Source organism: Eublepharis macularius, chromosome 17, assembly GCF_028583425.1.
Source record: "Eublepharis macularius isolate TG4126 chromosome 17, MPM_Emac_v1.0, whole genome shotgun sequence".
Taxonomy (NCBI): domain Eukaryota; kingdom Metazoa; phylum Chordata; class Lepidosauria; order Squamata; family Eublepharidae; genus Eublepharis; species Eublepharis macularius.
In genome coordinates this window covers 40605906-40630224 of record NC_072806.1, presented here as the reverse complement: position 1 = coordinate 40630224, position 24319 = coordinate 40605906, and the positions used below count along the sequence as shown (strand labels likewise).

At 46.2% G+C, this 24319-nt stretch overlaps 1 protein-coding gene across 6 annotated transcripts in view; it reads right to left on the bottom strand.

Moving 5' to 3' along the window:
* The window catches only part of RAP1GAP2 (RAP1 GTPase activating protein 2), a 312617-nt gene that overhangs the window by 44162 nt on the left and 244136 nt on the right, over positions 1-24319 (bottom strand). For all 6 annotated transcript variants that reach the window (XM_055000969.1, XM_055000968.1, XM_055000967.1 and 3 more), the window contains 3 exons: positions 20151-20269; positions 12001-12114; positions 10740-10857 (listed from right to left, as the gene is read on the bottom strand). In XM_055000969.1, coding sequence (XP_054856944.1) covers positions 10740-10857; positions 12001-12114; positions 20151-20269 — 351 coding nt within the window. The remainder of the gene's footprint in view (positions 1-10739; positions 10858-12000; positions 12115-20150; positions 20270-24319) is intronic.

The following is a 24319-nucleotide window of genomic DNA, read 5'->3' as shown; positions in this document are numbered from 1 at the left end:
AGACTATCAGGAACAATTCATACAGGATAACTTAGTAATCACACATCATATATAGTTATAATCACATAGTTATAAGGAACTTAGGATATACTGAACCAAACAAAATGGAGTCTAAATGAACCTTTGAACAATTATGTGGTATAATGAAATGGTTGGAATGGGTCAGAATAACCCAGTGGTTTTTTGTTGATGCATGTTGTCATAATTTGAGCAATGATGGTAAATACTGAGGAGTTGAGGTGACCCAGCTGTTTTGCAGACTTTATGATTTTTAGGTGGTTTCTTTGCCAGAGATGACTCTGAGAGATCTTATTAGTGGAAGAGAGGGGAGAAACTATTCAAAGAAACACATAAAAACGAGCTTTGAAAATGGCAGAATCAATGAGAAGAGAGAAGGAAGGAATACACTTTCCTTCCTGTCTCTCCCTTTCCTTTTCAGGACCCAGAAGCAAGGTGAAGCTCTCTCTCTCTCCTCACCAATACAGACCTCTCGAGGCCTCTTCAGGATTGGTAAGATAACTTCATTGTATTCTTGCTTCATTGTATTCTTATGTTGCCTTTGTTTCTATACTATGTTACAATTTGGCTTGCTAGAATCTTGCAACATGATTTCTGAAAGTTTCTCTGTAACCTATGCAAGTTGATCTGAAAAAATCTACCAAATTTATGACCTGGCTTGTGTTGCATCTTTTGCTCTCTCTTCATTTGGGGAAATTCTTTCAATGCAAAATACGCAAGATCCCTCTCTCGCATATTGATGCTCGTTTAGCCGAAAAGGCTGTAGCCAACACTGGAAGGGAAAGGAGCGAGTGAAGGGTGGGCTCTTCTCAAACATGAGCTTTTGCAAGCTCAAGCCCTTTCTGTCCCAGCAAGATGGAAACATGGTAAGGGCTCCAAGAAACTGATGTGGATGTACAGAGAGCTCCAGAATAAGCTAAGGGAGAAAAAGGAAATGTTCAGGAAATGGAGAGAAGGACAGACCTCTAAAGAGGAGTATATGAGGGTTACTAGGTACTGCAGATCAGCCATCAGAGAGGCCAAAGCTCAGTAAGAGCTGGGTCTGGCCAGGAGGGCTCCCTACAATAAGAAAAACTTATACAGATATGTGAGAAGCAAACGCAAGGTAAAAGAGGCAACTGGACCGCTGTTGGGAGTAGGTGGGAAAACTCTGATGCAGGACAGAGAAAAAGCAGACAGGCTTAATGACTTTTTTGCCTCTGTTTTCTCCCTGAAGAACTCAGGCACATCTAGAGATAGTAGAAAATGTGACAGGACACCCAAGTGGCTAATTGACATTGACAGAGAGGTAGTAGAGAGGCATCTGGCTGCACTGGATGAATATAAATCCCCTGGGCTGGATGGGGTGCACCCAAGAGTGCTGAAAGAACTTTCCAGAGAACTTGCAGAACCCCTGTCCATCATCTTCAAGGCCTCCTGGAGGACTGGGGATGTGCCACAAGATTGGAGAAGAGCAAATGTTATCCCAATCTTTAAGAAAGCATAGAAGGATGACCTGGGAAACTTCAGGCCGGTCAGTCTGACTTCTGTTGCTGGGAAGATTTTAAAGGGATCAATCTGTAAGCATCTGAAGGACCGCTCAGTGATCCGGGGAAGTCAGCATGGTTTTGTCCCTAACAGATCTTGCCAGACCAACCTGGTTTCCTTCTCTGATTGCGTGACCAGCTTACTGGATTGGGGGAACTCTGTTGACATGTTTTATCTGGATTTCAGTAAAGCCTTTGATAAGGTCCCCCATGACATTCTGATGGGCAAACTGGAAGACTGTGGACTGGATTATAGGACAGTTTGGTGTATAGGGAACTGGTTAGAGGACTGCACCCAAAGAGTGATGGTCAATGGCATTTCATCAAATTGGAGGGAGGTGTCCAGTGGGGTGCCGCAGGGCTTGGTTTTGGGCCCAGTACTTTTCAATATTTTTATCGATGATCTGGATGAAGGAGTGGAAGAGCTGCTCATTAAATTTGCTGATGATACCAAATTGGGAGGCGTAGCAAACACCCAAGAAGATAGAATTAAAATCCAACAAGACTTGAATACTCTGGAGAAGTGGGCAGCTGTGAATAGGATGCAATTCAACATAGATAAGTGCACAGTTTTACATCTGGGTCACAAAAATGGGAAGAACAAACACTGGATGGGGGATACACTTCTGGGTGTTGTATTCCTGTACGGTGGAGCCAACCTATCAATCAATCCTGGAATTCATTTTAAGTATGGAAAACACCATTTTAACAGAAGATCATATTTTAGACACAGATGGTGTCTCATTCTGAAAGATCCAGAATGCTATTTCCTTTGGTCGGGAAAACAACACACTGTTTGCTAATGGCCTGTTTGCTATAGCTTGTGGACAGAGACAAAATCAACAATGGGAAGAGGGTCAGTGATTTGATAACTGTCCAAAATTCGGTAACTATCCAAATATGTCACAAAAAGCTAGCGAAGGGGGGCTGGTGAGGTAGTTTAAAACCTTTTTTCCTTTTCTGGTTCTTAAGATTCAAGACGTTAAAATGCAGTAATTTCTACACTAGGGGTGTGCAGTTTGGGAATCCGAATCCCGAAAAAATCCTGAATCACCCTGATTCGGGGTGATTCGGGGAATCCCGAATTGATTAGGGGAATCCCGAATCGATTCGGGAATCCTGAATTGGCATGCCCCGAATCGATTCGGGGCGATTCGGGGTGATTCGGGAAAGCTTTTTCAATGGGAAAAAGCCTCCCCCAGACTTCTCTGACGCCTGGGGGAGGCATTTTCCCACCGAATCAAGGCAAAATTGGTGGGAGCCTTCCTCTAACTCCCCTCTAACAACCCCCCAAGTTTCAGACATATTGGACTTTGGGGAGTTATGTTATGGCCCCCCCAAACCAGGTCCCCCTATCCTCGCCTATAAAAGGGCATAGCTTTAGGTTGCTGCTGCTAATCTCCTATTTTGTGCTTGCTGCTGCTGATCTCCATTATTGGGGAAAAAATGAAGAGGCAGGCTTCCTTTGCCAGGGGTGGCATTTTGCATGCAAAATGCCCCCCAACCCTCAGGGGCCCTTCTCCCACTTTTCCTCCCACCCCCACCAAGGCTCAGCCTGCTCCCACTTGGGGGGGAATTTCATGGCCTCCCTAAGTAGGTGCTCTTTTCTCTACTACTTACAGCTGGGGGAGGCTTGTCTTGGCAGGGGTGGCATTTTGCATGCAAAATGCCCCCCAACCCTCAGGGGCCCTTCTCCCACCTTTCCTCCCACCCCCACCAAGGCTCAGCCAGCTCCCACTTAGGGGGGCATTTCATGGCCTCCCCAAGTAGGTGCTCTCAGCCCCCAAAGTCCACCCCCTACAGCCCCACACAAACCCAATTCCCCCCAGCTGCCACACACAGACCCAAATCCCCACATTAGCCCCTCACAGACCTAAATCCACCCCCAGCAGCCCCACACCCATAACCCCAGGAACAGACAAACAGACAGAGACAGACAGACAGACAGACAGACAGACAGACAGACAGACCCACAGGCTGGCCAGCCCTCCCCCTTTGTTCCCTATGTTGGGAACTTCTAAACTCTCTTCCCCAGGGCAATTCCGCACAGCCCAGGGGTGCCACAATGGTGTGCAAACTTCTGAGTGCCAACTTGTCCCTGGGAAAGAGCACCTGACCTGACACACAGACAACCACCCCCTGACACCCCCACCACCTACAGAGATGGCTGGCCAGCCTCCCCATTGTTCCGTATGGTGGGAACCTACTGCACAACAAAGAATAAAACACGAACAACACAAAATACAGTTTTTAAAAAATTATTTTCTCCCTTTCAAAGTACAAGTAGGCAAAGCATTATGACACATTACACCAGCAGTCCCCCACACAGAAAAATTAACACAACTCACTTAACATCAGAGAATCACAAAAGCACAATTCCTGTCAAAAACACTTTATTTCTTTAACTGCTTTAGGTTACACAGTAGGAGGGCATAACAGGGCATGATAGCAGTGTACTACACAAAATAATACAACCCACTTTACCGTTTTTGACAGCAATTGTGTTTGGGTGATTCTCTGATGTGAAGTGCGTTGTTATTTTTGTGTAGTACACTGCTTTCATGCCCTGTTGTGCCTTCCTACTGTGTAACCTAAAGCAGTTAAAGAAATAAAGTGCTTTTGACAGCAATTTTTGGGGTGATTCTTTAATGTGAAGTGAGTTGTGTTATTTTTGTGTATGATACTGCTGCCATGCCCTTTGGTGTGCCCCCCTGCTGTGTAACCTAAAGCTGTTCAAAAAATAAAGTGTTTTTGACAGGAATTGTGTTTTTGTGATTCTCTGATGTTAAGTGAGTTGTGTTATTTTTGTGAGGTGGAATGCTGGAATGCCCTTTGGTGTGCCCCCCCCTGCTGTGTAACCTAAAGCTGTTCAAGAAATAAAGTGTTTTTGACAGGAATTGTGTTTTTGTGATTCTCTGATGTTAAGTGAGTTGTGTTAATTTTTCTGTGTGGGGGACTGCTGGTGTAATGTGTCATAATGCTTTGCCTACTTGTACTTTGAAAGGGAGAAAATAATTTTTTAAAAACTGTATTTTGTGTTGTTCATGTTTTATTCTTTGTTGTGCCCGAATCGGGAAAGCCGAATTGAGGTGCCTTTGCACACCCCTATTATACACTTATCCACTTACTTTTTGAAGGGAAAAGACATATACATGCTCATGGATGAGAGGGATTGAATAACAGAGAGAATTGAGTAGAAATCAGAAAATTAAAGTTCCTTTTCTGATCTCTCTGGAGAAAAATCCATCTGTTTGCCTCTTTGTAAAGCTAATCAAAATCTCTTCCTGTCATTTAGAATGCTGTCTTGACATTGTCATCTTACTAACAGTGACCACATGACTATTTCTCCTGGAAAATACATAGTACATGCATATATATTCGTATATTCACGGTTCAATTGATCTTATTACAATTTTACATGGAATAACTTAGCAATCATTATGCATATATCATCATATATAGCTCCAATCACATAGTTATAAGGAACTCAGGATATACTGAACAAAATGGAGTCTAAATGAACCTTTGGACAGCTACGTGGCAATAATGGGCTAAAATCTAGGGGCTTTCTGTTGACGCATGTTGTCATTAATTTGAGCAATGATAGTAAATATTGAGGAATCAAAGTGACCTGATCATTTTGCACACATTACGATTTTTAGGTGATTTCCCTGACAGAGATGACTATGAGGAAGCCTATTGGTGGAAAGGTGGGGAGATGCCATTCCAAAATCATATAAAATGAGCAGTAAAGATGATGGAAAAATAAGAAAGAGAGAAGGAAGGAGTTACTTCCCTTCCTGCCTCTCCATTCCTTTTCAGATCTGGTGAAGCTCTCCCCCCCCCCCTTCTCATCAACACAGACCTCTTGGGACATCTCCAGGATTGGTAAGATAATTCATTATGCCTTATTGCATTGCTAGTATTTTTTAGTTATGCTGTCTTTAGCTTGTCAGGTTCTGTACCATGATTTTTAAGTTTCCTGTAATGGTGTAACCTATACAAGTTGATTTGAATAAAATTACTAAATTTATGTCCTGGCTGTGTTGTATCCTTGTTCTTTTCATTTGGGGAAAGTCTGTTCAGTCCAAGATCCCTCTCTCGCATATTAATATTGGTTTAGTTGAAGCTAACACGGGCAGTACTATATGTGAAAGAGATCTTGGGGTAAGAGTGGACTGTAAACTAAATATGAGCAGTCAGTGTGATGCGGAGGCAAAAAAGGCCAATTCAATCCTGGGTTGTATCAAAGGGGCCATAGTGTCGAAATTGCAGGAGGTCATAGCCCCTCTCTATACTGCCTTGGTCAGGCCACACCTGGAGTATTGTGTGCAGTTCTGGAGGCCTCACTTTAGGCCTCATTTTACTACACAAAATAATACAACCCACTTCACCGTTTTTGACAGCAATTGTGTTTGGGTGATTCTCTGATGTGAAGTGAGTTGTGTTATTTTTGTGTAAGATACTGCTGCCATGCCCTTTGGTGTGCCCCCCTGCTGTGTAACCTAAAGCTGTTCAAGAAATAAAGTGTTTTTGACAGGAATTGTGCTTTTGTGATTCTCTGATGCTAAGTGAGTTGTGTTATTTTTCTGTGTGGGGGACTGCTGGTGTAATGTGTCATAATGCTTTGCCTACTTGTACTTTGAAAGGGAGAAAATAATTTTTAAAAAACTTTATTTTGTGTTGTTCATGTTTTATTCTTTGTTGTGCAGTTGGTTCCCATCATAGGGAACAATGGGACTGGCTGGCCAGCCATCTCTGTAGGTGGTGGGGGAATTTGAGGGAGGGTGTCTGTGGTTCAGGTGCTCTTTCACAGGGACCAGCTGGCACTCAGAAGTGTGCCCACCATTGTGGCACTCCTGGGCTGTGCAGAATTGCCCAGGGAAAGAGAGTTTAGAAGTTCCCAGCATAGGGAACAAAGGGAGAGGGCTGGCCTTTGCCAGCCTGTTCCTGGGGTTATGGGTGTGGGGCTGCTGGGGGTGGATTTGGGTCTGTGAGGGGCTAATGTGGGGATTTCGGTCTGTGTGTGGCAGCTGGGGGGGAATTGGGTTTGTGTGGGGCTGTAGGAGGTGGACTTTGGGGGCTGAGAGCACCTACTTGGGGAGGCCAAGAAATGCCCCCCCCAAGTGGGAGCAGGCTGAGCCTTGGTGGGGGGTGGGAGTAGAGGTGGGAGAAGGGCCCCTGAGGGTTGGGGGGCATTTTGCATGCAAATGCCACCCCTGGCAAGACAAGCTTCCCCCAGCTGTAAGTAGTAGAGAAAAGAGCACCTACTTGGGGAGGCCATGAAATGCCCCCCCCAAGTGGGAGCAGGCTGTGCCAGTTGCTTGAACACTATAGGGTCTTTCAGTTCTACTGTTTCCAAGCCTATACCATTAACCAAGGCTGGTGATATTAAATCGTGGGAGCATCTGGAATCTATTAGAGCTTGCACCCGCAAATGGGTTCCTCTTTTTGGATTCACTAACATCACTGGCATAAATAGTATGGCCCCTCTTTCCTTCACCTTTGGTGGGGTAGGCTCTTTAGTGACCTGCCGTCAAGACCCTTTCATGGCAGATCTGTCCCATTTCCCGGCGGTGGGGACAATTCCTCCTCGGCAGCGGGTTCCTCCCTTTCCCTGGGATTCTCCTCCGCTTCCAAGCCAGTTTCTCATCACGCACACTTCGGAGGCAACTTCCAGTGCGGCAGTTTAGGGGCTGGGGTGGCATTCTGTACCTTCAGGCCTCTCCCCTCCTGCGGTTGCCTCAGGGGGCATTGTGTGGCAAAATGTCCAACACACCCACACTGTAGGCATAGTCCTTGCCTCTATCTTAGCTTTCTTAAATCCCTCCCAGTTTCTGGGACTAGGGCCCATGGCCCCAGCTGCACTCGTCCCCTGCCTAAAGCAGGAGATGGCCTCCTCGCCCCCGCAAGTTTCTGCATTTTCACCAGTTTCACTACTTGCGTTCTGTTTTTGACCTCACACGCCAGTTGGATCCCAATAAAGTTGGTGGGTTGTCCTGCATCAGTGACCAGTCTAACAGGTCGGTATTCATTCCATTCTGGAATAACTCAGTTTTGACTTCCTCATGATAGTCCGGACACTTAGTGGCTAATTGCTGGAATTCGGCGGCATATTCTCTCACGGGCCTGGTTCCCTTCTGGATGGCCCTGAGCTTAGTTCTCGCCCTTTCCCCTTCCAACAGGTCTTCAAACTGAGCTCTTAGCACATATACAAAAGCATTTAAGTTATATAGCTCAAGCGCTCCCATGGCGTGCAATGTTACATACCATTCCGCTGCCGCTCCTCCCAGCCGGGCTCCTAAATGATTTACCCGACAGTGTTCTGATGGAAACAAATGTCCCCAATCATTGAAGAACTCCATAGCTTGCACTATAAAAAATCCCAGGTTTCTTGGGTCTCCATCGAACATGGCTTCTAGCTTGATCCATCCCTGTGGCAGTCCCGCTGTGGGAGCTTTTGGTTCCTGGTACTCCACTGGCTGATAAACGAGGGCCCCTCTAAGGGGCAGGTTGTGAGCCCAACCCGGTCCCTGGATGGGTAGCTGCTGATTTCCATTGGCATAACCTCTTGGTGCATCCCATGGCATTCCATCATGCTGAGGGTGAAAGGCTGGTGCTGGAACTCTCGGGCCTCCTGGATGGGAGTACCTCATTTGCCTTTCCGGGGCCCTGGGGCGATGACAGGCGTGTACCCTGGTAACCGTCCCGATACTCTAGGAGGTCTTGTTGGTAATTGACCCAATTGCACTCCGGTTCCTACAGGACTGATCATAGGAGTTTTCCATGGTTGACACGGTTGGGACATTCTCCTCCTCCCCATAGCCGTTGGAAAACCCATCCAAGGTTGGTTAGGTGGAACACTCACAAACGACTTTGAAAAATGCTCAGGGGGAATCAACACAGGCCCTTCTCCAAGCGTGGGTCTCTCAACATTTACTGAATCCTGCCCCATCTGCTGAGCCCTCTCCGGCTCCTCTGGGACCCCCAGCCTTGCTGGTCAACTCATCATTTTGTCTATTAGATGGGCCGCCTGCGCCAGCTCCCCTCGCATCCAAGCCACTTGAGCCTGAAGTGTTTGGTAATTATTTTCCTCTTCTCCAGTCACTCTGCCCCATCACTGAGGCCTCCAGTGAGCCTGATGGCCTTTGAGAATACTGGAGGATATTCCTTTCCCATTCGTGCTGTAACTTGCAAACATGGGCTAATTCCTCACGGGGAAAGTTTGTCAAATGTCTGCAGTCTTGCGAGGTCTGGCCCCCACTTGGGATTCCTGGGCTGGCCACGTCTTGGTAATCACTTGATCCCCAGGAGCTTAGGTTGTCCTCTCCAGCACAGTCCACTAGTCCAGGGGTGTGTCCCGTGATCCCCTGAAATTGTACATCCGGCAACACCGTTTGTGCTGCTTCCCATTGTATCATGGGTGATAACTGGCCCTGATTCTGGTTACTTAGTTGAGTCGCAACTCCCGTCCCGTGCATTCCCACCTCACCTGGGGATAATCCAGGGTCTCCCGTCACTGGTAAATTCTTGGTGGCTAGGGTACATGGGGCATTTGCCACACCTCTCATCCAGCCCCTACTATGCCCTGTTAATGCCAACAGGTCACACTTCATCACCTGGATCTGTTCAGTGAGGTCATCCAAACAATCTCCCCCTCACACCGAGCCAGGAATAAACTCCTCTGGCAGATGCTTTTCCACCTCTGGTAATCCTTATGCGACGCCATCCCAGCATCTGGAGGGAAATCCGGAGGGGCCTCCAAGCCCCAGGGTGAAGCACTCTCATGTCGGGTAGGAGGAATCCCATAGTGTCCTGATTCATCATACCACCATAACCCTTGTACATCGGTGGTTATGCTAGCCCCACCCTCCTCAGAGGGGTGATGAAATGTTCCACACAAATAATCCCCCAAGGGCACCCCCCCAGATCAGTCTCAGGGATAGAAGTCAGGCATGACTCCAGAATGCTGGGTTGCCCTGTTCCCCTGGGGCAGCGGCCAAACAGAGTTCCTCTCCGCTTCTCCATCTCAAGGCCAGAGCGGTGAGCCTCCAACTCAAGATAAGCCAGCCGCGTTCCCAGACCCTGAAGAAACGGAAGCTGTAGAAGCAAAAGTTAAACAGATGCACATTGGTCAAGACACAGAGTAAATGGCTCAGTACAGAGAGCAATGGGAGGGCTGGGGGGGGGCAGACATGACAGAAAGCCTGGCCTCTGTGCTGTCTTTGCTGGCCCTCCAGAGAAACTGGCCGGGCACTTTGCGAAACAGGTTGCAGGACCAGATCGGCCACTGGTCTCAGCCAGCTGGGCTCTTCTGATGTTCTTCTCTTCTTAGAAGGGACATCCCTCTTTCACTGCCACATGGGAGGGAAAAAAATTCTGCTGGATATCCATCGAATATTTTTGTTTTCAGTCCTCAAATTCCAGGGAGCCTCCCACCCCACCCCCAAACTGCTGTTTTAAGAAAAGCCACAGACAGACTACAGACTTGTAGATTTCATTAAGGGTCTCTCAGTCTTTCTCCCCATATTTTGAGCACTGGATCTGGTATTTGAATGGATCCCTGTGGTTTATTCTGTACAATCAATGAAAGCCAAGGGTACAAATAAGAAGGAGAATAATGTGGAGAGCTTGACTGGAACTCAGTGATAAAATAGCAGTGTGTGTGTGTGTGTGTGTCAAAATGATGCCATACTGGCAATACAGAAATAGAGGAAGCCGCTACCATGACAGCCAGTTTGGTGCAGTGGTGGGTTAGAGCATCAGACCAGGATCTGGGTGACCCAGGTTCAAATCCCCCCTCTGCCATGGAAGCTTGTTGGGGGACCTTGGGCCAGTCACACACTCACCTACCTCACAGGATTCATTGTAAGGATAAAATGGAAGAGACAAGAATTATGTGGTAAGCTGGGAGAAAATGAAGGAAATAAACAACATTGTCCATGAGAAAGATGACCCCCCTAAAAATCTTATACACAAACTTTTTAATGGTTGTGCATATTGTAACTTACTTGTAACTTACTTGTACTTACTTGTAACTTTCTTCACAGCACACTTAGAAAAAAAAACCCTCAACTTCTTTTTGGGTAAACACAGTATCTGCCTTTTGACCTTTGTAATATTCTCACATGCTCCCCTATAGCTTACAGCCACCCCTGAGACCAAGAAGGATTAGGAAAGAGAACAGTGCACTACCAGACTTTCGTATTCCTCCATTGCTTCACTCTCCCCTGCAGTGCTGCTGAAACTGCTGGTGCTGGAGGATGAACGAGAGATGTTTGACCTTCCGTTCTCTTTGAGCTTGATAAAGGGCCTAGAGGTTAAATGAAAACAGAACAAATAAAGTCCAGGGCCATCCAGCTGCAAGCCACAAACCCCTTTGGTTGAGGCACTCAGAGGTTTTTTTTGTAGAGCTGACATCTCCAACTGCTTGGCTTGAAATATAAATTTATCTTGCTCATATTGTTCACACAGGAAGACTAAAATTTAGGTGAGGCTGCAGTGATCCATTTCTTGGTTCAAAATCTGAATTTGCCTGGATCATAATGGCCACATATGAAGACCAGGTGGATCTAACAGCAATTCATGCAAAAGCTGGAAAATTTAGATATTTTCAAACCACGCTTGTACAGTTTTAAAAAAGCAAAGAGTAACATATAGTGACGCTGTCAAAATTTGTAGTTGCCTAGATAGAAGTACAAATTCAAGGCATAGTTTTACAAGGAAAAGTGGCTCAGGAACACAGCTCACACAGGTTACTTCCACACAGAACCTTTGCTCCCATTTGTAGGCAAAACAGAAGTGTCTTTTTTGAGCAGCCACACAATGATATTGTTTTGTTCACTTCCCAGCTTTCTCCCTGCTTTTCCACATTATTTTCCAAACCTGCTTTGCTAAAATCCTTCCTGAAAGACTGTGGTCAAAACAAGTTTCCAGCTCTGTGGACAAGAAAGTGTGCATCACCCATGCACATTGGTGTCATTTTATTGTCATCATTCCCTTGCACCAGCCATCTCTGCACACACCACGGCTTTTTGCAAACTTTAAAAAAACCTGTACTTTGGAACTGTGGTGGAGAATGCCCTCAAGTCATAGCTGATTTATGGCGACCCCTGGTGGGATTTTCATGGTAAGAGACTAACATTGGTGGTTTGCCATTGCCAGCCTCTTACCAATTTAAAAAATGCTTTCAGTGGAATGGAAGGTGGGAATAGCAGGTGCAAAGGGATAACTGAGGAAAGCACGGAAAAAACACCCATGTGGAAACTCCATTGAATGCCTCCACTTCTGCAGCAGCACTGACTGCACAATGGGAAAGAGTCTCCACATAGAAGTAACCACAGTCAAAGAGATCCAAACATGAACTCTTGGACAGCTGGTCAATTGCTTCTTCCTGCTCCCTGATGTTAGAAATACAAGAAAGACTACAGTGTATGACGCCTTTTTCGCCAGTTACCTCTCTTTGTTAGGACAGATTTCTGGAGAGCTTGGATTTGAGGAGGCTTCTGATTTCATTTCTTGGGAGGAATGGCCTCCATCTGAGGTTTTTGGTGTTCCTGAGCCGCTGTCACTATGAAGGAAGCAAAACAAATAAGGCAGTTTTATACTAAACCCCCTCCCCTAGTCACATGACTTTTCAAAATGGCAACATTCTAATCCAAGAATCAACACTATTGGACATATGCTCAATAGACATGAGGAGTGGATACCTTGAAATAGAACATCATTGTTCTTCATTAGAGGTTTATACACTTCTTGAAAGTGCAGCTGTACATATAAAGTGCATGTAGATTCTCCCAATACTTGTGGTCTCCATGTTGTGTGAACAGGGCAATACACACATTTATTGTGTGTGTGCAGCTCCAGTATACATGAACTAACCACTAGATTCTTCAGGGTTTGTGCTCACATACACTGATGCTGAATGTACATGGCAACCAAACATATTGTATGAGTTGCAAGTAAATGTGCATCCAATAAGTGCAATAAGTAGACTCATGATCAGCATAATGAGAACACTGGAAAAGGAAATAAATCTCACATCACACACATACACATTTAGTATTGAAAGACTGTCAGATAAGCCCCAGCATATCTGTCATGGTGGTGTTTTATTCATGCTGCAGTAATGTTCTGTTTTTATTGCCAGTGTTCTGAGTCCTCTGAGTATATGCAAAGGTACCCTGAGCAGGGAGAGAATGCTTGCTTGCTTATCTTGCAGATGTTTTAGTAACAGTCACTGGCCAGCTTGGGAGAGTGACCTTGGAGTCTAGCAGAGACTGCCTGAACTGTCTGAAAGACCTAAAGACTGTGGAATGTTTATGTTTCCCTTCCTGTGTTCTCACACTTTGTGCGCTCAAACTCGAACAGACTTTCCTACACTATGGGGTGGGGTTTTGAACTGTAATTCCCCTAGCTTTAGTTACTAGCCTCATTCCAGCCAATAACTTTGTACAGATATCTTGATAATGGTATACTCATCAATAAAGTAACTTTAATTCATGCACAATGAGTGTTGCAGTGAAGTGCCTTGGCATACCTTGCAAGATCTGACACTGGCTGGAATCCCTAAGTACCTCTGGAACTGGGACCCCAAAAGCGGCCACCTGCACAATGGCAGACGATCTGAACATGGGAGCTCCTGAGAGACCAGACAGAATGCCCTCTGAACAAGAACCACCAGGAGGGCTACCTAAAGACCCTGCAGAACTGCATGAGCTTGGTGCAGTGGCACCGATAGAGGGTGGACTGTCTCTGTGGTGGGCAGCAGAATTGGAGCATTACGCCAAATCGCTACTGAGAAGAGGCAGTTACCTACCCTGAGGGAATGTTACCCTCCCGGGACTGGACCCATTCGGGGCAGAGGAGCGTAAGGTGGAGAGATGGAGAAGGAGCCGTTGGAGAAATATCTGCTGGGGAAGTTTGTTTCTTAACAGAGAGTCCCTGGGAGAGGAGCATTACCCAGTGTTGAGGGAGGAGGAGGAAAGCCCATTGGCCGCCATCCATGAGGAGCTGCAAGTTGTGGAGAAATGCCCTTGTGGTTTCTGGAGTTACCTTTCTATGGGTTGCAGAGGGGAGGGGTGAGTTCTGGAGTGGAATGTGATTGGAAGGAGAGCGAGTCAGTGGGAGTTGGAAGTGGACAGTTGGTGGAGGGAGAGATGGCTCTGAGGGGGAGATGGCTCTGAGGGGAGAGGTAGATATAGTTTAACCCCAGGTATCAAAGGATTGGGCCTGCCCTACACAACATCTCATTAGGGCATGAAGGAGATAGAGTAGGGGGTTCTGTTTAGGTTTTATTAGTCCTTCCGTTCACTATTTATGTACCTGTGTATAGTTGGCAGTTCAATAAATGAGTTTTGGAATTGATGACGGAGGAAAGCGCTTCTGTTCCACACAGTACCCTAACCGCTTGGGCCCACTAGCAGAGGAGGGGAGTTAGGAGGCTGTCCCGCCTAACCAGGACTTCATACAGGGACAGTGGTGGCAGCAAATACCCAGAGACAGGGAAGGGAGACAGCCCCTTCAGGTGCCTGGCCAGAGGTAGAAAGGGAGGGGTAGGCAGAGCGGGGTCTACCAGTGGGAGGAAAGGCCCCGTTCCATCACACAAGTAATGAGATGTGACCTATTAGCATTGACAGGACTCACACAAGGATGGCTGAGAGCAGCCTCACAGGCCTCCCTCCCATGAGAACAGCCGGGACTGCCAGTGCCGGTGGATACCCTGGAGGCACTGAAGGCCCCCTGGGTGGAGTGCCAAGGCAGGGAGAGCCAGCAACACCTGCCTCACCATTGGGTCTGCTGGTGGAACCTGCCCTGCCACCAGTTCCTCAAGGGATGCCAGCAGGACCTGCTCCCCTGCCCCAAGGGTGCTGTGAGCTGGAGGCCCAATATGAAGGAGACCCGGAGGAACTAGGCTTTTTCTTGGTCCAAGCCGTCGAGTTCTTCTGTGAGTGGGGTCATATGTTCCCGAGTGAGGCCAGTCAGGTGAGCTACCTAGGTCCCCATCTGGGCGGACCAGCCACCAAGTGGTGTGTGACCTTATATAGGGTGTGGGCCCCTGAATAGAGGAGTTTGGATGCTTTCATTCATGCTTTGAGAAAGCAATTTGAAGATCCTTTGGAGGATGAGAGGGCTTGGACCGAGCTGAAGAAGATGCTCCAAGACAACCATTCAGTGAGAGAGTATGCAGCTGAGTTTTAGCAGTATGCGGCCAAGGTGAGAGATTGGACAGAAGGAGTCAAGATCGAATTTTTCGGGCTGGGCTGAACCTGGACTTGGTGGAGAAGGCGCTTGTGCAAGATGATCCAAGGACCCTGCTGGGTTGGATCCAACTGGCGTGTGAAATCGAGAACCAGGAACAGATGGTTATGTTGCTACACATGCAGCATCAGACCGGGCTGCACAAGCCACAAGGTGATATGGGGGCAAAGGAGAAGAAGACCGCCAAGAGCCCCTGTATAATGACCAAGAGAGCCTTGTGCAGCCTTGTGCAGGGAAAGGCCCCTGTCTGCAGTGTAGGGGACTGGACCATTTCGCTGCAGATTGTCCCAGCCTCTGAGCGATGGTGCTAGAACGAGGCCACAAGCCAGCTAATGCCCCGGCGGTATCTCCCCAGTTAGTAAGCAAGAATATCAGACTACAGATTAGTATGGCCATGAACTTGGAACCAAGAGAGGAGTTGTCGAGGAGTCGTTGAGCTGTCTGAGGCAGAAGAGGACCTGGTTCCACCAACGGGAACCAAGCCTGACCTGCTGTGGAGGAGTCCCAGCAGCAGATCGTCACTACACCAACACCTGAGGAGGTGAGATCCCAAGGGGCCCTGTTCTTTTCCCCTGTGACTTAAGTAAATCCACGGAGGGGAACACATATTTGACTGTGAGCCCTACTTGATTTGGGCTGTTCTAGAGACTTGATAGCCCCTGCCCTTGTGACTGGATTGGGGTTGAAAGTAAGGAAACTTCCCTACCCCATTGTGTTTGAACAAATGGATGGATCAAAGATGAAGGGAAGCCCCCTCAGTTATGAAACTGAACTGACCTCAGTGGGGATGGGTAGCCACTGGGAAGCTAGAACTTTTGTAGTAAGCGCAGCTCCCAAATTCCCATTGGTGCTAGGGGTGAGGTGGCTGCATGATCACGATCCATACATACATTGGAAATTGGGAGAAATGTGTTTTCCAGAGGAGGAGTGTCAACATCATGTGTGGAAAGGGGAGTGGGAAAAAACCACCCCTAGTAGCCCAGAGATGGCCATGTTGACACAAGAGGAATGAGAGTGAATTCCTCCAGAGTATCAAGATTTAAGCCAAGTGTTTGAGGAGAGAGAGGCTGATGAGCTTCCCCCACACAGAGCCACTGACTGTGCCATTGAACTAATCCCTGGGCAAAAGTTGCCAAAGGGGAAATTGTATTCTATGAGCCTGGGGGAACGGGAGGAGCTGTGGAAGTTCATTGACAAAAACTTGGAGAGAGGTTTTATCTGGCCGACCAGCTCCCCTCACACCGCCCCAGGACTTTTCTGCAAGAAGAAAGATGGGGGTCTGAGACTGTGCACTGACTATAGGGGGCTCAATGCAGTTTCGATGTCCAATGCATACCCCCTCCCCCTCATCCAAGATCTGCTGAGAGTTGTAGCCCAAGGGAAGATCTTCTCTAAATTGGATTTAAGGGATGCGTACTTCTGGGTGAGAATAAAGAAAGGGGACAAATGGAAGACTGCCTTCAACACCGCATTGGGGCAATTTGAGTCATGCCTTTCGGATTACAAGGGGCTCTGGGGTTTTTTATGACTCTAATTAATGAGGTTCTACAGAAGCATTTGTACAAGGGGTGGTGGTGGTTTATCTTGATGACGTTTTAATTTATTCAAAAGACTATGAATCACATGTGAAATTAGTAGGGAGGTACTAAAAAATCTGCGGGACCACCACCTGCCAGTAAAACTGTCTAAGTATGAGTTTCACAAAGAGGAGTTGGACTTTCTGGGGTATTGCGTATCAGGGCAGGGCTTGGGGGTGGACTCTGCCCAAGTACAGGCAGTAGTGGGGTGGGAACCCCCCAAGACCAGGAGACAGTTACAATCCTTTTTGGGTTTCGCTAATTTTTACTGCCCCTTTATTAAGAACATTGCTCAGATCACCCTGCCCCCGATGGATTTGTTAAAGACCAAAGGGAAGGGGCCCCAAGGCCTCAAACCTAGTGCAAAACTGGATTGGACTGTAGAGTGCCAGGAAGCTTTCCACCAGCTGAAATGATTATTTATGTCCGACCTGTACTTAGGCACCCTGATGAAAATCTTAAGTTTATAGTCCAGGTGGACGCTAGTGACGTTGCGAGGGGGGAATGATTTTACAGGAGGGGAGCAATGGAAAGTTGCATTCCTATGCCTATGTCTCTAAAAAAATTTCTGATGCTGAACTTCACTGGGCTAGAAGGTGCCAAGCAGCCATTTGAGGTGTGGACTGATCATAAGAATCTGGAAGCATTGAAGGCCCCCCCGTAAATTGGGTGCCAAAAAGCTCTGTTGGGCGGAGTTTTTCCTCAAGATTCAATTTTGTACTTAAGCATCTCCCCATTAGATCTAACTTTTTGGTGGACTCTCTTTCCCACCTCCCCCAACACTACAGTCAATGGGAGGAGATGATAGACACAATGTTTCCCCCCACCCAGCTGGGTGGAGCTGTCACTATGAGACACCAAGCTAAAGCTCAAATGAGTGCACCCCCTCCTTCTGGGTGGGAGGAGAAACTGAAAGCTGAAGCTAACAAGGAGGGGGAGGAACTGTCCAAAGACAACCTGCAAAAGGGAGACAATGGAGTGTGGTACAGACAAGGAAAGATGTACGTCCCTGCCAGCCTAAGGAAGGAAGTGTTACAGAGTTGTCATGACGCAAATCTGGGGGGGGCATTTTGGATAGGTAAAAATGTTGCATTTGGTGCAGAGGCAATTTTGGTGGCCCAGAATGAGACAAAATGTTTCACAATATGTATCCACTTGCCAAGTGTGTCTGATGGGGAAGAAGGGGGGGGGGAACCACCAGGAATGTTGCAACCATTGGAAACCCCACCCAGACCCTGGGCTACGGTGTCTATGGATTTTATCACAGATTTACCCCCCTCTAAAGGGAAAACTGTAATTCTAGTGGTTGTTGATTTATTTTCCAAGCAAGCCCACTTTATCTCGTGTTCCAAGTTACCTTCGGCTAAGAAACTAACTTCATTGTTCATGCAACATGTGGTCTGTCTGCACCTAATAAGGTGATTTCAGACCACGGAACACAATTTGTGGCCAAATTTTGGAAATAATTACTGCGTGTGGCAGGAATAGAACAAGGATTAAGTTCCACGTATCATCCCAAGACAGACGGCAAATCGAAAGAACTAACCAAGTGTTAGAGCAGTTCCTTCGGTGTTACATCAATCATCAGCAGGATGATTGGGCTGATTTCCTGGTTTGTGCTGAATATTGTTACAATAACAGCATCCTCAGCTCTACCGGGGCATCTCCTTTCAAAATTGCCCAAGGATTTGAAGCAAAGCCCATGCCTATGGTCAATTCCCCTGAGGAGTGCCAAGAAGGGGATTTGAAAGACTGGTGGTCTAAGCTGACAACCCAATGGAAAGTGATAGAGAAAACCTTAGAAAAAGCTAAGAAGGACTATAAGAAATATGCAGATCAAAAACGCTCTGCCCCCTGGAGTGTGCAAGTAGGCGATACAGTCTATGTCTCCACAAAAATCCTTAGGGGGGAGTAACCAAGTAAAAAGCTGGGATGGAAATTTTTAGGACCTTTTGAAGTTATCCAAGTGATCAATGATGTCACTGTTGAGCTGAAATTGCCAAAGAATTTGAAACATATTCACCTTGTGTACCATTTTAGCCTGTTAAAGAAAGCTCCACAGCTAGATGAGTGGCATCTGGATAATAAACCTCCACCACCCCTCATGGTGAATAGACAACCTCACTATGAGATCCAGAGCATTTTGGACTCTAAATGGAAACAGGGTGTTCTGTATTATTTGGTTCAATGGGTTCACTTTAATACTAGTTATAATGAGCAGGTTAAGGTGGCTGATGTAAATGCCCCCAAATTAGTTAAACAATTTCACAAGAACTTCCATGACAAACCAAGGGAGAAGTAAGGGCTTTAGGGCGGGGGGCAGAATGTCAGATAAGCCCCAGCATATCTGTCATGGTGGTGTTTATTCATGCTGCAGTTAGGTTCTGTTTTTATTGCCAGTGTGCTGAGTCCTCTGAGAATATGCAAAAGTACCCTGAGCAGGGAGAGAACGCTTGCTTGCTTATCTTGCAGATATTTTAGTAACAGTCACTGGCCGGCTTGGGAGAGTGACCTTGGAGTCTAGCAGAGAATTGCCTCAACTGCCTCATGTTTATGCTTCCCTTCCTGTGTTCTCATACTTTGTGTGCTCAAACTCGAACAGATTTTCCTGCACTGAGGGGGGGGGGTTCCCTTAGCTTTAGTTACTAGCCTCATTCCAGCCAATAACTTTGTACAGCTATCTTGATAATGGTATACTCATCAATAAAGTAACTTTAACTCATGCACAATGAGTGTTGCAGTGAAGTGCCTTGGGATATCTTGCAAGACCTGACAAAGATGCATTTCTGGGCAAATGGAAGAAAGTTATAATCCAAGAAATCAAGTGCTGGTTTTACTGTTGACAATGAGAAGTCGTGGCCATTAGTCAAGCAAAGGATTTGAGATATAGATTACCAGAATATGCCTGTGTGCAACAGAGACCTTCATCTTTAACCTTGGTTATAAACTTTCTAGTACTCAAGGAATATGCAAACTATTTGAAAATCTTCAGCATACAAAAATATGTAAACCGCCTTGAGCACTGAATGTGGTGGAGAGGCACTATATAAATTAAGCAAATAAATAGGAGACTCTGCAATGTTTTGCCATCTGCAGTGCTTGAAGGTTATTACAATCATATCCCTTCAAATTATTGACTTTGTCCTTGTGATGCCATCCGCCATCAGGAAAAAGAGTGCTGCTATTTTTATATTTTTGTATGATGCTTTGAAATGTGTTATATGGAATGTTTTAAATGTTTTAAATGCTGTTATCTGCCCTGAGCCTGCTCGCGGGGAGGGCGGAATACAAATATGATAAAATAAAAAATAAAATAAGGAAACTTCCTCCAACTTTAATGGCTCTTCCTCTAACAGAAAAGAGACTCAAGTTGGAGGAAGGCTCTTTAGGCTGTACAGAGACCTCAAACTTTGCTCAGTGGAGGAGTGGGTTAGGGGTAAGTCCCACTCCAAACCCCAACTACTGTTGATTTGTAATTATTATAAGACAGTGGGATTGCTCCACTCTTGTCTCTGGTGCCCGGCTGTTCAGCAGAACAGAGAGGTGACCTTCTTTTTGCTAGAGAGAATGTAGCTATCCTAGAAAAGTGGCCCTCTTTTCTGCACAGCCACTGAAACTAGATCTGGGATGCTGAAAGAACGCTCTTTATCAAATATGTACAATTGCTATATTTTGTTTTAAAGACAGTTGGCCTAATAATAAACTTTCTTTGTTTCTGCTAAAAACACACACACACAGTCATACATCAGCATGTAATTCATTGAATTACCATCGACTCCGGGAGTCTGCCTGGTTTTCCGATCCTGTGTGCAAGCGGGGGAACAACCCTGAGCGCCTCTTTACGGGACTGCGTGGCTGATTCTTGGCTGCTGCGGCTGCTACTGGAGGCTGACAAACAAAACAGAAATCATTCAGAAATCTCAGGCTAACACCCATTTTACCAGATGGCATTGTACTGGATACACTTGAGGTGGCTGTCACCAGCCCTTGAGAAAACTACCATTTTCTATCATTAGTTCACCCTTCCACCAAAGAGCTCACATAAGGTTTCCCCAGCCGCACACATATTTTATTGTCACCACAATACAGTGAGGCAGGTTAGGCTCAGGAAGAGTGACTGGCCCATGGACTCACATGGCAGAGAGGGGGATTTGGACCCGGGCCTCCCAGATCCTAATCCAACACTGACCACTGGCTCTCTCATTTGTATTGTGAATGCCTGTTATATGGTTCTGATATGCAACCTATATCCTATTAATATGCCCAATATATTTATATGTACATTTCACTGATGGTTGTTGTGGGTTTTCCGGGCTGTATTGCTGTGGTCTTGGCATTGTAGTTCCTGACGTTTCGCCAGCAGCTGTGGCTGGCATCTTCAGAGCTGCTGGCGAAACGTCAGGAACTACAATGCCAAGACCATGGCAATACAGCCCGGAAAACCCACAACAACCATCGTTCTCCGGCCGTGAAAGCCTTCGACAATACATTTCACTGATGTATTTCACATGTTGAAAAAAGTGTATATTTTCAGGAAAAAATGGGTTCAGAAAAACAAAAACTGGCACAAAAATTAAGAAGAATCACAAGTCTGGGACACACAAGAAAGACACAAAAGTGAAAAGGGGATTTTCAGGTCACAGGTATCAGGATTCGTCCCAGGCGTTGCTGTGCCAGATGCCGGGGTGCCTGAGTCTGACTCTGGGGTGTTGTCAGGGATACTGCATGGTCCCACTTTGTGGAAGGAGGGGAGGTATACCTCACCCTTACTCCCTCTCAGTCCACTTGCAGGCCTGCTCAACCTGACCCCGCCCCACTCCCACCTTCCTCCTTCCACTCCTTCACCGATCTTCCTTTCCCTCCTTGCTTGCTCATACTCCTCCTTGCCATCCAACCTCCAACAACTCCCACACCACTCCTATACAACCCACCCCCATCTCTCGCCTAAGCCAGCCTTTACAGGGTTTCCTCCAACTTCCCCCACCCTTTCTCCCAGTCTCCTTCCCACTCCTGATGCTGTCCAGCTGTGTATGCCCTCAGGTGTTTCTTCCCTCATCCTAGTTTCTCCTTGCATTCCTCTCTTCTCTTGCAGGGCAGGGCTGGATGTATCCCAGCAGGGGCTTTCCTCAGGTGTGCCTCCTTTCTCTCTTCCTTTTGCTCTTATTCTTTCCTGCAAGACAGGGCTGGCAGGGCCCTTCCAGGCGATGCGGCACGGCCTCCTCTCTCTTTGCTCACAAGGTGCCGTGCCGGTCTCCTGGGGTCCAGCCGGCTCTCCCAGGTGGCTGTTGCTGCTGGTTCCTTCTAGGGCTTGTGCAGGAGCATTCAGTAGCTCCATCCTGGTGTTGGCATCTCTGGCAGGCTTGTGTGCCTCTTGCCCTTTGGGGCGGGGTTGGGCAGCACGCACCGGGCTGGTTTCTCCCCCTGGCTCCTTTTCCCCTTCCCTCACTGCTGTCTGGAGCTGAACCCCCTCCCGGGGGCTTCCTGTGCCTGCAGTCGGGGTTCCGTCGGCCTTCAGGTAAGGGGTCTGTGGCAAGTCTGGGGTGCTTGGGGCACTCAACCCCAGACAATAGGGATTACAGTGTCCTCCCTATAGTGTACAAAACAATTTTGGACAAATATTCAGATTACTCTGGATCCATCTTGATCCAGTGGTGTGCCTCTTAACATATATTCACACTAAACTTCCCATTAACTTCTCTTCCCTCAAAATTTCCATCAATTAAAGAACAACTTGATGATACTATGGGATTACATGCTACTGACTAATTATTGATGAGTTTGATGATTTCTAAAAAAAACATTTGGATCAGACGTTGGCCTTAACTTACACAATGAACATTTTTCACATTTCATTATCAAATAGTATCTTCATGTGTTAGGAACTAAAGAGTAGGCAAGAATACAGGACTGTTGGGTTAACTGTTGGGTTAACTTGCTACTTTGGGTTAAGTTGATGTGCATTGAGTGCAAAATAGATCCTACCCATTAGATAGGATTGCCAACTCCATCTTGGGGTCTTCCTGGAAATTTGGGGATGGTGCCTGTGGACGGCAGCCTTTGGGGAGAAGGAGCTCACCAGGGAAGTATTGCCAGTAAAGCCTACCCTCTGAAGCTGCTATTTCCTCCAGGGGAAAACATCTCTGTATTCTGGAGATCAGTTGTAATTCCAGGAGAATGTCAGAACCCACCTGGAAGTTGGCAACCCTACCATTAATTCTTACCTGACACCCTTTCCTTTATTAACTATAAGTTCCTTCAACCTAAGGTTTTAAAACAAACAGTACAATAATCACAGATCATATATCAATAACAAACGGAGAATGACAAATAAAATTGTACCAGAAATACATAATTATCCCATTAATACATAACAAAGGAAAGACCCAAAGATACGACAATGGATAGAAACTTGGATCACACTGCAGGGTTAACATTAGCTAGCAAAAAGAATACTACTTGGAGTTCATTAACAAGTTGGTCTTTACTCAAAATGGGAAAGATCCAAAGATCCTGAAATGAAGACCGATGTTCATAAAATAACAAAACATGATCAATAGTCTCAATCATGCCAGAAGCACAGGAGCAAAAGTGGCCCGAAAATGGAAGGTGAGCAAAACACCTCTTCAGTTCAGCTGTGAGCAGAACATTTAATGTGCCCAGCATGAATGCATGGCAGGTGCCAGGAATAGTAAAATTCTTATTCATTCATTCATTCATTCATTCATTCATTCATTCATTCATTCATTCATTCATTCATTCATTCATTCATTCATTCATATCATATGTTTATTCCACCCTCCCCACAAGTGGGCTTAGGGAAGATAACAACCTTAAAATCATTTTAAAAGGTTCCATATTAAAACATTAAAACATCATATAAAAATAGCAGCACTCTTTTGCCTGGCGGCAGCAATACAAGTATTACGAACAATACAGCAGTACAATTAGATATAGCAGCACAGTAACAGCAGCTAAAAAACAAACCGTGGTGGGCAGCTTTCACAGGGAGGGGGGTAGATGTTGCATCCTCCAGCCAGTGGAGGCCCAATCTCAGCCATGAGCCTGGCGGAACAACTCTGTCTTACACGCCCGGTGGAAAGATAGTAAATCCTGCCGGGCCCTGGTCTCAGTAGACAGAGCGTTCCACCAGGTAGGAGCCACCTTGGGAGAAGACTAACAGGGGAAGAAATTCCAGGTGCTAAGATGGAACATAGTCGATGCGCTCAAGACTGAATGCCAGTTTCATCAAGTTGCATTACCCTCTTTTTCATTTCTCAGTGCTTCATTATACCCATATTTTAGATCATAGTGAGGGAGTGACTGAGGCACTTGAGTCTGCTATCCACCAGCTTTACCCAAAGACTTTTATAGGTGTCTTCCCTAAAAGATGTAAAAGACCTCAAAAGGAGTTTGATACTGGGTAAAGGGACTTTAATCTCAAGTTCAAGGTATAAAGCCAAGCCTTAGATTTGAGTGAATGTTGTTCAAATTTCATTCTTAACACAGCTCCTGAAACACAAGATGGTATTCCAGCAATTCAGCAAAGGTACAATAAATGTGGATGATCAATAGCTTCAGAAATACCACTTATCCAAATACCTGCACCATATAGAATTTGTGGAGAGCCTCAATGGCTGCAAGTGCATATTGCTCTCCTTTGAAATAGAAAAAGCATAAAAGAGCATTTATATCTGTGTGTGTTATGTTTCCGACCTATGGCGACCCTATGAACGAAAGACCTCCAAAACGTTCTCTCTCTAACAGACCTACTCAGATCCTGCAAAATGGAGGATGTGGCTTCTTTTATTGAGTCAAGCCACCTCGTTTTAGAAGAACTTCTTTTCCTGCTGTCTTCCACTTTTCCTAGCATTATTGACTTTTCCAGAGAATCTTGTCTTCTCATGATGTGACTAAAGTACGATTGCTTTAGTCTTGTCA